The 14,078-nt window shown below is 35.8% G+C and overlaps 2 protein-coding genes across 2 annotated transcripts in view; one reads left to right on the plus strand and one right to left on the minus strand.

The window, feature by feature from the left end:
- LOC141480414 (uncharacterized) overlaps positions 1-14,078 on the minus strand; it is a 388,666-nt gene that overhangs the window by 98,490 nt on the left and 276,098 nt on the right. The gene's annotated exons all lie outside the window — the stretch shown is intronic.
- Positions 15-14,078, plus strand: part of LOC111511015 (intermembrane lipid transfer protein Vps13) — a 1,108,316-nt gene continuing 1,094,252 nt past the window's right edge. Inside the window, 2 exon segments of the mRNA XM_074170346.1 lie at positions 15-201; positions 258-344. Coding sequence (XP_074026447.1) covers positions 102-201; positions 258-344 — 187 coding nt within the window. The 5' untranslated portion in view covers positions 15-101.

A 14,078-nucleotide genomic window follows, 5' to 3' on the forward strand; every position in this document is an offset into this window, starting at 1 on the left:
TATCCGAACATCGCTATGATCAACTAACGAACAAAGCTTTCAATATGATACGTCATTTCTAATTTTAAATTTTAATTTGTATTTGTACAATCGTAGCGAAAATGGTGTTACAAACTGTGTTGTCTTATATTCTAAATAAATATTTAGGAACGTTCGTGGAAAATTTAGACGCTAACCAATTGAATGTTGGAATATGGGGAGGTAAAAAAGATTCATTTATATTTTATCTTTATAAAACTGAAATGTAAATTTTGTAGGTGATGTGGAACTTAAAAACCTAGTGCTAAAAACTTCTGCATTAGATGAATTAGACTTGCCGGTGGAAATAGTTTATGGTGTCATAGGTACGTGTTGACTTCACTCCTTCAAATTTGTAAGAAATCTTTCATATATTCTAGAGATGATTTTGTTGATTTCCTTTACCAGCACAACAAAACGAAGAGTTCATGAGCCTGGTTTGAGAGTTAACATACATTTCTTCCTTGTGAAGATATACAACCGAACAAGTATATCAAATTTTGAGCTTTTTGCCTAAATCATTTATACTATAGAGAAGAAACTAATGAAGTTACTTATTTTAAGTATCATTCACTGGTTGTACTATTCATTATAGGTGTGTTCAATACATATCTGAGCGCTTGATTAGCTGTCTTTGCTCGCAAGCGTTCGAGATGCAGATCTGTTACCTCAGTTACCACTGTCGGGTATTTACAAGAGCAAGGATAAATATGCGATCAGTTAGCTCCAAGATCAATGTTATGATCAGACATTTTTTTGTTGTCACTTTCTCATTTCAAAAATTGATTGAGTTTTAGGTATTGTTCACAAAATTATTTCATGAAATTTTTAGGCTTTTATTCGTCATCACATACTATCTTCAGAGAAGAGTTCAAAACACATTCCCATTGACATGATGATGCCTTCTTCAACAGTCATTCTGAAATGCTTCCATAGTAAAATGAAAATTAAAAATTATAGTTCTGCTGTATATAAAAAATTTCACCTTCACATGTAAAAACGTAAAGTTTGATGTTTGTGGTGACAAATAATTACACAAATGTTAACTTTTATTTGCAGTTAGAATCTGGTGTTCGTTAAATATATTTCTCAAGGTTGACTCTGTGATTACGTCATATCAAATCTGCATTTGCTTGCTCGGCTCCAGATTTTCAAAATCAAATACACCTCATAATCACATCTTCAAAAACATATTCAACATTGAATTTTAAGATATTGTGTGGTGTGGAATAACTTAATGACCATTTGACCCATCTTTTATATCCACTTACAATATGTATCCAATACCCACACTATTCAACAAAATGATCCAATTTTACCTGCATGATATTTCAAAATACCCACGTTTTATCCTCTTCCTGTGTTAAGGTATTCAAATTTCTTCTACAGAGAATGACATTTAAACACAGCATTTAAACTGTAAATACTTTGGTATTTTCAAGGAGTTGGTGGTGTTGTTGTGAAATTGTGAATCACAAAATTTTGATGACAATGTATATCATGACATATCACTAGTCCTAATTCTTAGCATCACAAATATGCTGTATAAAATTACAATTTTTAAAATTATCAAGACAGACTAAAATTGAGACAATGACTTTAAGACAAAGACCATGATGAAAACTGAAAACAAAATTATAATAGGTTTTGGCGTTTGTTTTGAAAATGTTTTCATCTGTCTTTCTATCTCACCAATTGAGTTGGTCCTCAGCGAGGAAGAGAGGGCAGATGAATATGTTTTGAATAATACAGCGCCTTTGGCTAGGATCACCCCTGTTTCAGGCTAATTTTAAGGATCATTTTGTACTGTATTGTGTGATTTTGAAATCTATGTGTGCTGCTTGCTTAATTGTTAAGCTGGCAGAATCAAATCAAAATACTTCACATTTTTGGAAAATTCAAACTTGCAATAATTTCAGGTTCCTTCATTACGATTTTGATTTTTTTTTTGTTTTTTTGCCCCTTGATTCAATTGAATGGGTGAAAGGGAAATATATTGAGGGATTTAGGCTTCTATGACCCCCATCACCAACTATTGATGTGTTGTTTAAAAAAAAAAATGTGGGTTCTGCTAGCTTCGCCGTTAAGTGAAGTAATTTGGTTACTCAAGATTTGGAAAAAATGGAGGATGGCAGATATCAAGTTAAAAGCAAGCAGATGATAAACAAAATTCTAAAATTGTATCACGACAATGCTATTTCAGGAGGTCATTATGGGTATTATAAAACCTATCACAAAATGAAAGCTAGATTCATATGGAAAAACATGACTGAGAATAGCAAATATTACAAAAAAACTTGTAAGATGTGCCAAATAGCAAAATTTAAATATTTAGTACATCTCAGCAAAAGCTATGAGGGAAAATAGTCAATCTGTAAAAGAATATTCAGCTAAGCTACCATTTTTGAATGAAATAAGAAATATAGTAACTGATTGTGGAAAAGTATTTACATCTGGAGAATTTCATAACAATAACAATTAAACGTGCTATAGCAGAAGGTGCTACAAGAGATCTAAAGTTATTAATGAAATGTTATGAAGATTTTCCTAGTGGTTGCAAGAAATGCCTCGAGGCAGCTGTATGGCATCATAATGTCACATTCTGAATTTTCATGTTGTTCACCATCATATAAGCTCTACAACAAATCAATAGTTTTATATTGTATTAGTATCAGGCTTGAATTTACAAATAAAGGGAATACCAAAAACGCCAGAACAACAAATGAAATACAAAAAGAAGGTTCAAAATCAAGCCAATAAAAATAAAAAAATTGAAACCATCTGAACTGAAAGAAGGAGATAGCATTCTAGAAAGGTACAAGAAAATTGGAAAAGAGTATATAACGAAAGGTCCATTCAAGATAACAAGAATCTATTTCATCGATGGGATAGTAGCATTCGTAAATTTCGACAATGATGGACGACCAGAGTCAGCTCATATTTCTAATATAAGGAAGTTTCATCACAGGAGTGATGACTTTGAAGGGGGGAAGCTTTGTAGCATATGAACATTATGTGTACTTTTTTTTCATATATTATTACTAGTGATGGGCATAATTGAATGATTCTGAGAATCGAATGATGAGTACTCGAGTGATCCCAAAAATCGAAATATCATTTGAATGAAATGACTCGGATACTACGTCACTCGTCATTCACCGATTTAATTCGAGATCCGGCGATGCGAGCAATAAGCACGCAATCACTCGATGCTCATGAGGTCATGTGCCATGTGAAACGCCCACAATAATGGCGAAATTCGGAATGAACTGGATTATTTTATGAGTTAGGATTGTTTGAATTTGTCGCACTAAGAATACAAACAGAGAGCATTGAAATTGAAACAGTGGCAATAGTTTTTCAGTTTGGAGGATTCGAAGCCGATGTAATGACATTTCTGTTATTACTCATAAATTCCATTATTTTTTCTACTCTTACTTATTGTGTAGTTGATACCTTTATTCCGTTATTATTACTGTTTTGATATTGAACAATGCGGCCTGGAGCTAAGACATCTATTGTTTGGGAACATTTCGACACAAAAAAAATGTGTTGAATTTGCAAGTTTTTTGGTACCTAACACTACCAATTTAAACCAACATATAATTGATTTTCATTTTTGTGAGGACTTTTATTTTTTGTTATGTTTTCAATATATTTTAACAAACCACCATTAAATTTCAATAAATGTTATCGTTAACAAATTTCTGAAAATTCTCAGCCCAAACCTGTATTTCACCACATCCTACAAACAAGTGTTGCTATATAGGCCGGCACTGCACTGGTGCGTAGCGGCGCAAGACTTTTATACTTTTTTCGACTATTTCACTCACTACTAATTTTATTCGATACATTCAACATTCGAATGATCTGAATCATTCGAATGATTCCATTTGACATCTCGAGTGATTGCAATAATCGAATGACCGATTATTTTTAATTCGAATGATCCCATCACTGATTATATATATATATATATATATATATAATAATAATAATATTTATTCACCATTTGTGATACATAGCGTATATATGGTAGGTCAATGATTATTTACAAAAAACAGTACGTCACTTATGAATAAAATTATGGGATCAAAGCTTGAATAAAAATTAATATTTGTATATACATAGGTATAGGTACATATAGATATATAAAATGCAAATTCATTTTTTAATCACCATATATACGCTATGTATCACAAATGGTGAATAAATATTATTATATATATATATATATATATATATATATATATATATATATATATATATATATATATATATATGTATATATATATATATACAGGGCTATTTAAATTGTTTCTGTACATGGGGATCTCGTAAAACGATAAGAGATAGAGTGTCGGTTAAATTATGGCAAAGTTGCATATTTTAGAGACCTATTCAATGATGTAAAGAAATCGAATATAGCTTTTTTGGTTCTGGAGATATACAGGAAAACCAAAAAATCCAAATTATTTTTTTGCCTATATCTTCTTTATTCGCAGACATTTTAAGAGAAATTGAAAACCTCAAGTCTGAAGTTACCACACTCAAAGCTGAAATTCATAAATTAAAGGATGAAAAAAGTTACTTTCTAACAACTGATGACATCATAAATGAGCTTCATGAACGTCAAAAAAGATCAAACAATTTATTGATCTTTAATCTACCGGAATTATCAACTACATCCGAAGATATTAACCCAGTAAAATCCATATTATCTGAAGGGGCGGTAAACGTCAATGACACAAATATTCTACGTTTGGGGAAGAAGAACAAAAATGGTCATCGACCAATTAAACTTTTTATGTCTTCTGCTCGCGATGTCCATGAAATCCTAAGAAACAAATATAAATTAGGCTATGCTAACAAAATATTTTTTCAACCTGATGAAACCTTCTATCAAAAAAAGCAACTTGACTCGGTGAAAAATGAACTTATAGTGCGTCAACAGGCTGGTGAGCAGAATTTGTCTATAAAATACTTCAACAATATACCAAAAATCATTATAAAAAACTAAAACCGAGCAGCCCTTCGCTTTATTACCAAAATGTTAGAGGTCTTAGAACTAAACTGACGGACCTCAGTTTAAATGTAAGCAATTGTTCTTATGATATCATTATCTTCAACGAAACCTGGCTCACATCTGAATTCCCCGACGCCGAACTTGGGCTTTCCAACTACAACGTATATAGAACTGACCGCTCTAGTGAATCCAGTATCTTCCGCAGGGGTGGTGGTGTACTGATATAGCTATCAAAAAATCATTTCCTGTTTATCTAATTCAGTCTGATCCTTCGATCGAACAATTGTTTGTTCTCTTCAATAACAATTCAACTATTGGTACGGTATATTTCCCACTTAAATCTTCACCAACTTCATACCAATCTTACTTTGATCAGCTAATTACCTTGAATGAGCAATATAGTAATGCAAACAGTTTTTTAATTGGCGATTTTAATCTTCCATCAGCATTATGGGAGGCAGAGGATTATTGCTCTGTTGCTTCTCCTCTGCCTCTATCCACTCAATCTGAGATAGATTCTATTGAAACGATATCCAACATGTGTGCTTTTCTCAATCTTTTTCAATCCAACGAAATATTCAACGATAGAGGAGTTACTCCTTATCACCAGTAGATCTTACAGTACTAAAGGCTGTCGACATCTTAATTCCTGAAGACTCGCATCATCCTCCACTTGAATGTTATTTGCCACTCAAAATCTCAAACGAATATTCATCTGGTGAAGAATATTACTATGACTTTCTTCTCGCAGACAGTATATTGATAAATTCGACCCTTGAAGCAATCGATTGGGATGGTGCATTACATGGAAAGGAGCTTTCTGATATGATTTCAATATTTAACGACATTCTTTATTCTATCATTGATCGTTTCGTTCCTCAAAAAAAATCTGTGAAGGGAGATTTCCATGCTGGCACTCCCCTGAGCTGAAGAAACTACTTTATGAAAAGAAATTAGCTCACAAGATCTACAAGAGCGAAAGATCAAGATGTAAATCCTTATCCAGACAATGTTATACAGATTACATCCAACGCACTGATCATTCTATAATTAATAATGTTAAATCTTTTTGGAAATTTGTAAGCAGCAAAAGGGAAAATAACACTATACCTAATACAATGACTTCTGGTAATCGTACTGCTACCAATGGGATCGATATTGCCAACCTTTTTGCGAATCAATTTTCTTCCGTCTATACAAGTCAATCTTTACATCCTTATGATACCAATATTCATCCATGGTAAATGTGTCCAATTAGCATATTGAAATCTCTAAAAATTATGAAAAACTGTCCGAACTTAATATCAACAAAGGCCCCGGTCTTGATGGAATTCCTCCAACTTTTCTTATATCATTTAGCTTTATTTTAGCTCGAGCACTTTTCTATATATTTAATAATTCCTTATCATCTGGCAAATTCCCGGACTATTGGAAAATCTCATATGTCACCCCAATATATAAATCAGGTCAAAAATCCGACGTGTGTAATTATCGTCCAATTTCTATTCTTAGCGCAATCCCTAAAGTTTTTGAGAGCATCATTTTTGATTATCTTACTTATGACTGCTCCCCAATTATAGAGACTGAACAATTCGGATTTATATCCAAAAAGTCAGCTGAACTGGGTCTAATTACCTACGTTGATTTTCTGTCTGACGCTCTGTCTAAGGGGTTGCTAGTTGACTCTGTACACTGATTTCTCCAAAGCTTTTGACAAAGTTAATCATGAGCTATTGATCCATAAACTTTGTTTATATGGTGTTGATGGGCAAATATTGCAGTGGCTCAAGAGCTATCTTACGGAAAGAACACAAATTGTTAGACAAACTGCCCGATCATTTAAGGGAAGAACATAATTATGTGATGTTTAAGAGAAATTTAAAGAGTTTTCTAATTGAACAATGTTTTATTCATTGAATTAATTTTTTAGATTAGATAAGTAGGGTATTATTTTAGTTTTAAGGTGTTGTTTCAACTTGTATGTTTCTTATACTCTGTTTTTATCTTTATTTTTATTTCTTTTATTGACTATTCCTATACAATGTATATTGTCTACACGGAAATAAAGTATTATTATTATTATAGAGTTAATCATTATTATTCTCATACCATCGCAGTTACATCGGGTGTTCCACAAGGTTCACATTTGGGACCACTGTTGTTTAACCTTTTTATCAACGATCTAATCAGCTGTTTCCATGGAAGCAGAGCTTTGCTATTTGCCGACGATTTAAAATGTTTCAAAATAATTAAAAGTGAAGCTGATACATTGTTTCTACAAAACGGTATAGACTGCCTATCCAAATGGTGTTCGCAAAATGGTATGTGTTTGAATGTATCCAAATGCCAAATTCTTCGCTTTCATCGAACACATCACCCAATCATTTTTGAATATAATATAAATAACACAGGTCTGCGAAAAAAAAAATTTGTCAGCTGCATGAGATATATTTACTGAATTATATGTTTGAAAGTGCGCTGATTTCAAAAGTGATGGCCATTTTTTTCTATCACATAAGGATTTTTTGCAAATTCAAACACAAAAAATTGTTAAAACACTCCTTTATTCAAAATTTTCAAACAATAAATATTTTTTTAAAGCAAACGAAACATTATTTTGATACATAAACTTATCCATGTTCTTTATGAAACCTCTTCTTCTTTTCCTTGATACTTTGACGAGTCCTTTTCCGATTTCCATCTTCAGTTTCTCGCTTAAGCAGCCAACAGTAGTCAGCAAGCATAGTGACATCCCATCGCCCTTGGTACCTTCTCTCAATATCACGGACATCCTGGTGAAATCGCTCCCCCTGCTCTTCACTGTAAGCTCCCAGGTTTTTAGGAAAATAGTCTATGTGAGAGTGTAAAAAATGGACCTTCAAGCTCATCTTGCAGCCTTGAGCTTCATATGCTGCTAGCATCCGTTGCACAATGGTTTTATAGTTAGGATCCTTAGTATTTCCCAAAAACTTTCGTACTACGTCCTTGAACGATACCCAAGTCTCTTTTTCCTTCTCATTCATAGTTCATTCATAGTTTCCGTTAAAAGTTTTCTTATGTCGGGCCGGTGAAAACTCCCTCTTTCAACTTTGCTTCTGATAGCTACGGGAATTTTGTACATAAATATTTGAAACCGTCTCCATCCTTTTGCAGCGATTTTACAAATTGTTTCATCATCATCCAATTTGATATGGAGAGGGGGCAACAAAACCTTTTCTGGTGGTACCATGGTAGTGTTTATAACATTTTTCTCTCCAGGTTTTAAAGTTTCTCGGAATGGCTAATCACTTTTTTTCCAGGGCTGTTCTATGGCTCTGCTATCCCACAATCATAAGAAGCATGGATATTTGGTAAAACCTGCCTGCTGACCCAAAAGCATTGTCAGTATTTTGAAGTCCCCACAAATCATCCATTGATGGTCTTGATACTTGATTTTTTCCACGATAATAGCCAAATCGTTATAATCTTCTTTCATAAGCACAGAATGTCCAATCGGAATCTAGGCAAATTTATTTCCATTGTGCAATAATACTGCTTTAAGGCTAGTCTTAGATGAATCAATGAATAGGCGCCATTCAGATGAGTCATACTTTATATCAAAGGGATGTATGAGTTCTTCCACATTATTGCAGAAAACAAAATTTCCTTCTTTTGAGAAAAACTGGGTAAATTCTTTTTCTCGGTGTCTGTACCAGTAGAAAGAAGTGCCAGGTGATAAAAGGTTTTTATTTTTTAATCTAGAACCTAACAGTTCGGCTGCATCTTTTGAAAGACATAAATCTCTTACTAAATCATTGAGCTCACCCTTGACAAAATAGTTGAGGTCTTTCATCTTCGTCAAAAGATAAATCTGAGCTTGATCCACCCGGAGGAGGCAATGTAGCTTCGTCCTCCAACTCACTAGGGTATTCATCCAAACAGGAAGGTGGCTGCGGGATAGATATCTCGGAGTTATGGGGCACTGGACGTATAGGTGAGTCAAGATTAGGATAACTTATGTTTCTTTTGTTTTTTGAATTGAATCCCTTTACGTCAACTGTGCAGAAGTAGCAGTCAGTGGTGTGATTTTTCTGCTCACGCCATATCATAGGAATTCCAAATCGAAATGCATCTTCTACACACCTTATGCAGGGCCCATGATTTATCTTGATCACCAATTTTTAATTTAAAGTAGGCAAAATAAACTTTCCTTACAAAATCACTTATATTTCTCTGTTGACTTTTAATAGCGAATTCACCACAGATATAACAAAAACTGTTTGGAGAAATAACACAACCCCTTGTAGCCATGATTAACAGACAACAGCACTGTTCACTTGAATATCAGTATGTCTACTGAGAGCTTTTCTTTGTTTCAAGCGATATACACTAGGCGTCAATTGAAGGTATAAATGCAACTTACACTCTGTGACTTGTCGAAGGCCTTTGACTGTGTCTCTCATGAGATACTCATTTTGAAACTCAAATATTACGGTATTAGAGGGGTGGCTTTGAAGTTATTCAGTTCATATTTAGAAAATAGAAAACAATGTGTTACTTTTAACCAAAGAAACTCGGACTTTCTATCTATAAAACATGGTATCCCACAGGGGTCAGTGCTTGGGCCATTCTTATTTGTAATTTATATAAATGACCTATGCAACTTCCTATTACCCAATAAAAGTGTTCTATTCGCCGACGACACTACTTTGATGAGTACCGGTAAAAACCGAATTTGGAAAAGTGGTTCAGGAAACAAAGGAGATATTGAAGGGGTTGAAAGGAAACTTAAAGGAGTCGACAAAAAGTTTGAAGGAGTCGGAAGAAAACTTGAAGGAGTCGACAAAAAGTTTGAAGAGATTTTCCGGGAGGGAACTTCGGAAAGAATTATCAGAACCAAAAAGGAGTACTGTGGAAAAATGCAAATCGGAAACGACATCTCTTTCTTCTAGCAGTGATTTTGTTAAAACTTCAACTTTTGATGGCGAATCGTCATGGTGAATTTATCGCCGCTGCGGAAAATAATGGGTGGAGAGATGAGGATAAAGCAACAGCTCACTACGAGGAAAGGCTTCCGAAATTCTGCAAAATATTCCAGTTAATAGGCAGAAGGATTATTGAGCAGTCGTATCAGCTTTGGAGGTCAGATATGGTAATGAGAACCTTCAACAAGTCTACCAAGCTCAACTGAAGGTGAGAACTCAAGATGCATCAGAAAGCTTGCAAGAGTTTGGAGATGAAGTTGAAAGGTTAGTAAGACTCGCCTACCCAGAATCACCGTATAACTTCACCCACTGGATTAGTGTCCATAGTTTCTTCGATGGGGTTGGTGACACGGAGCTGCAGCAGTCATTGAGAATGGCACGTCATCATAATTTATGCCCTAGAATTTGAAGCTACTAAAAATTCTTCACGACAACAACGAAAAGTTTTAGTGAGAGCCATCAATGTAAAGGAAGATGAAGCAACAGATCGACTCATGGTACGTCTTGAAGTACTCCGTAAGAAATATTTGACGAATGGAACTACGCCCAAGGTAAGAGGGCGACCTAAATGTTACAACTGCGGCAGATAAGGACATTTAAAGCGGGATTGTCGATCACGTCCAACATCCGACGAAAGAAGAGACTGGCGTTCGAGATCACCTGAACTGGAGCGTCGTGGTTTGGAAAAACCAAATTCAGCTTGCGTTAAGAGGAGTACATTGTCTGCTGCATCCCAAGCCCCCAAGTATTCGATTTCCATGATTGGACGCAACAGTAACAGCTTGGTTACTGTTGAATAATCATCAGTGCCTTTTTACCATCGATACTGGAGCAACGAGGTCGGTAATGAGAGCCGACATTTCCAACAAAAGCAGTTTGAAGAAATTATCAGTAGTATCTGTTCTGAAAACAGCCACTGGAGATAGATTGACAGTCTATGGGGAAGCTGAAGTGAGACTGAGGCTTGGAATTTGCGAAATCAGTATCAGGTATCAGTGGCCAGCATCGTCGACGAGTTCATTTTGGGACTAGACATCATGTCCCCCTACGGATTTGTGGTGGATATGAGGAATAAACTGCTGAAAGTCGGAAATGAGGAAATTTTGCTCGACGTGCCCTTTCAGCCTTATGACAGCGTTAATGTGATTATACAGGAAGATTCCAGAATCTCCCATAACACCGAGAAAATTATCCAAGCGGAAGTAGCTGGACCTGGCGGCTTGAGTATAGCATTGATAGAGCCATCCAACGGCTCTGAATCAGGAATTTGCCGTGGCCAGATCCCTCGTGAATGGTAACAATCAGACCATTCCAGTAAGAATAATCAACCCTAATAATAACAGGGTGACTCAAGAGAGGACAAGAGAGGCAAGGCACCTGCGAACCGACCGTGAAAATCGTCAGAATCGAGGAAGAAGTACCTTTACAGCGTGCTCAACAACTCGCAAAGGAAATCTGACTCTTTCAAGAAGACATGGAGCCATCTATCTGAAGAAGAACTATGTAGGGTCACCCGATTCGTCAAGGAAGAGAACGATATGTTTGTGAAGGGCAAAATCATTGGTCGAACGGATTTAGTTCAACATCGCATCGATACTGGCGATGCCAAGCCCAACCACCGAGACGTCTTCCCTTGACAAAGCAAGACGAAGTTGCATCCATTATTAAGGTCATGTTGGAGGAAGGAGTAATCGAGGAATCAAACAGCCCCTGGTCGTCACCTGTTGTGTTAGTGACTAAGAAATATGGATCGACGAGATTTTGCGTAGACTACAGGACACCAGAAAGAACAGTTACCCTCTCCCTAGAATAGGTGACACACTGAACATCTTGGCTGAATGCAGATGGTTCTCAACATTAGATCTGAAAAGCGGATATTGGCAGGTGGCCGTTCGCCCCGAGGATAAAGAGAAGACTATCTTTTCCACTGGCAATGGACTATATCAGTTTGAATTTATACCGTTCGGGTTATGCAATCCTCTCCCAACATTTGAACGCTTGATGGAGCTGGAGTTGAGAGGACTTACCTGACTTACCTTACTTACCTAAAAACTACACTCGGATCAGGGCCGCAACTTTAAATCGGATTTATGGAAGGAAATGACGCTGTTGGAAATAAAGAAGACAAGAACAATTGCTCTTCACCCACAATCCGATGGATCAATAACTACCTCTCGATGTTTGTCTTCGAAAACCAAAGAGACTGGGAAAAATTGGTTCCTCTTTTTCTGTTGGCATACAGAAGCTCCCAACATGACGCGACAGGTTATACACCATCCATGTTGTTAATCGGTAGGGAACTGAAGCTTACGGTATATGTATTGTATGGCAGTCTTTTCGATGAATCTCAAAGAGGTACCTCTTTCAGAGTATGTGAATGACCTGAAGGAGAGACTGGAAAAGTCGCTGCCAGTGAGCTTCAAGGACGGCGATGCAGTGTGGCTCTACCAACCCCAACGTCGAAAAGGTTTGTGTCCCAAGTTGCAGAGACCATGCAAGGACCTTACTTGGTAACCAAAAAAATAAACGATCTGGTGTACGGAATCCAATTGTCACCCAGAAGCAAGTGATGTTTCCTCTTGGAATGTTGTTCGGGGCGAACAACCTCAGGGAAGGGGGTAATGTTGTAAATCATGCCCGAAAAGAAATAACGCTGGCCGCGACTGGTAACCATAAACGAAACGTGACGTAGCTGAGAGTGTGGGAATATCCAATGTTACCTGCCGCTCGAGAAGCAGCAAAAAAAACATGCTATCGATATCGATTAAACTTCGGAGAAAATTCTACGATGTTCCATTGTGATATTTAAACGCTGGCTGCAAGCGTACTCAGTCAGTCAAGTGAAATGGACGTTACAGTGCGATACGCGAAGTTATCTAGTGAGGCGATATACATTACAATAATAGTTGAAATTTTTAGTTGAAGTGTTTGTTGTATTTAAAGTGAAATAAAGTTAAGTTGTTAAGTTTGATTATTCAGTGTTGTTGATTATTGGTGAACCCACGGGTAAAAACGTAACACTATCTGTACTATAATGATGAATGTGAAAGTTTGTGAGGTTGGATAAATGTATGTTTGTGGCTCTTTCACGCCTAAACAACTAAACGGATTTAGATGAAATTTTACTTAAATACAGCTTATACAGCAGAATAGGCTACAATTCACAAAGGTTTTGTGTAATTTTAGTGATGAACGATAAGTATTAAGCAAGTTGGAAAAGTTATTGCTCCCTAAAAGCTATCTTGTTGTGCGCTGCCTATACCTTTGGAGTTATATGCAGATAATATACCGTAAGATTGTTCATCTTAAATAGTTCCAAATAAAAGTCTGCGATAGCATTTATTTATCTTTTATGTGGTAGTCACAATATGCAAAATACTGATACATAAATACAATTGAATTGAATATTTTTTTACTATGCACATTTTAGAAAATCTGTCAAATTTATATTAAAATTGATACAATTGTTGTTTTAAGTGTTTAATATAGATAAACTTGTCTTTTACACTAAGTAATTTGGACAAATCTTTTAAAAGTTATCACGATAAGATAATTGATGCAACATAGTAAGCCATTACGCGTTGCACCTACTGTAAGATGACAAGGGACGATGCGCGGGGGTAGAGGGGTGGTCTAAGCAACGAAGCTTCATCACCGAGAACGCGGGCAGACGTCCTTGACTGTTGTATTAGTTTTGCAAATTTCTTTATAGGTAACATAATTCAATTCCCGAAGCTATTCATCAGTTATCATATTATTTTAGTTACTGTATTTTTAAAGTAAAAATATAAATTACTAGCTGTTGCCCGCGGGTTCGTCCGCGTAGATTTGGTTTTTCAACATAAATACAACCTACGAACTAGAAATCACCAGTCGTCGATGAATCATCAAGATGAATAATAAACCTCTGAAGAAGCCAGCCACTCGTGCGAAACGTTAGGATGCAGTTCAAACTATGACGGCCTTCAAACCCATATGGAGATAGTAACACTGAAAATCTCGCCTGCGATAGCCTTAACCAATTTATTTTTTCATCAATCCAACAACTAGTATTTCAATAAAAGAGGAGT

Source organism: Leptinotarsa decemlineata, unplaced genomic scaffold, assembly GCF_025532065.1.
Source record: "Leptinotarsa decemlineata unplaced genomic scaffold, Ldec_3_MD MMD2_P_RNA_scaffold_8, whole genome shotgun sequence".
NCBI classification, from domain to species: Eukaryota; Metazoa; Arthropoda; class Insecta; order Coleoptera; family Chrysomelidae; genus Leptinotarsa; species Leptinotarsa decemlineata.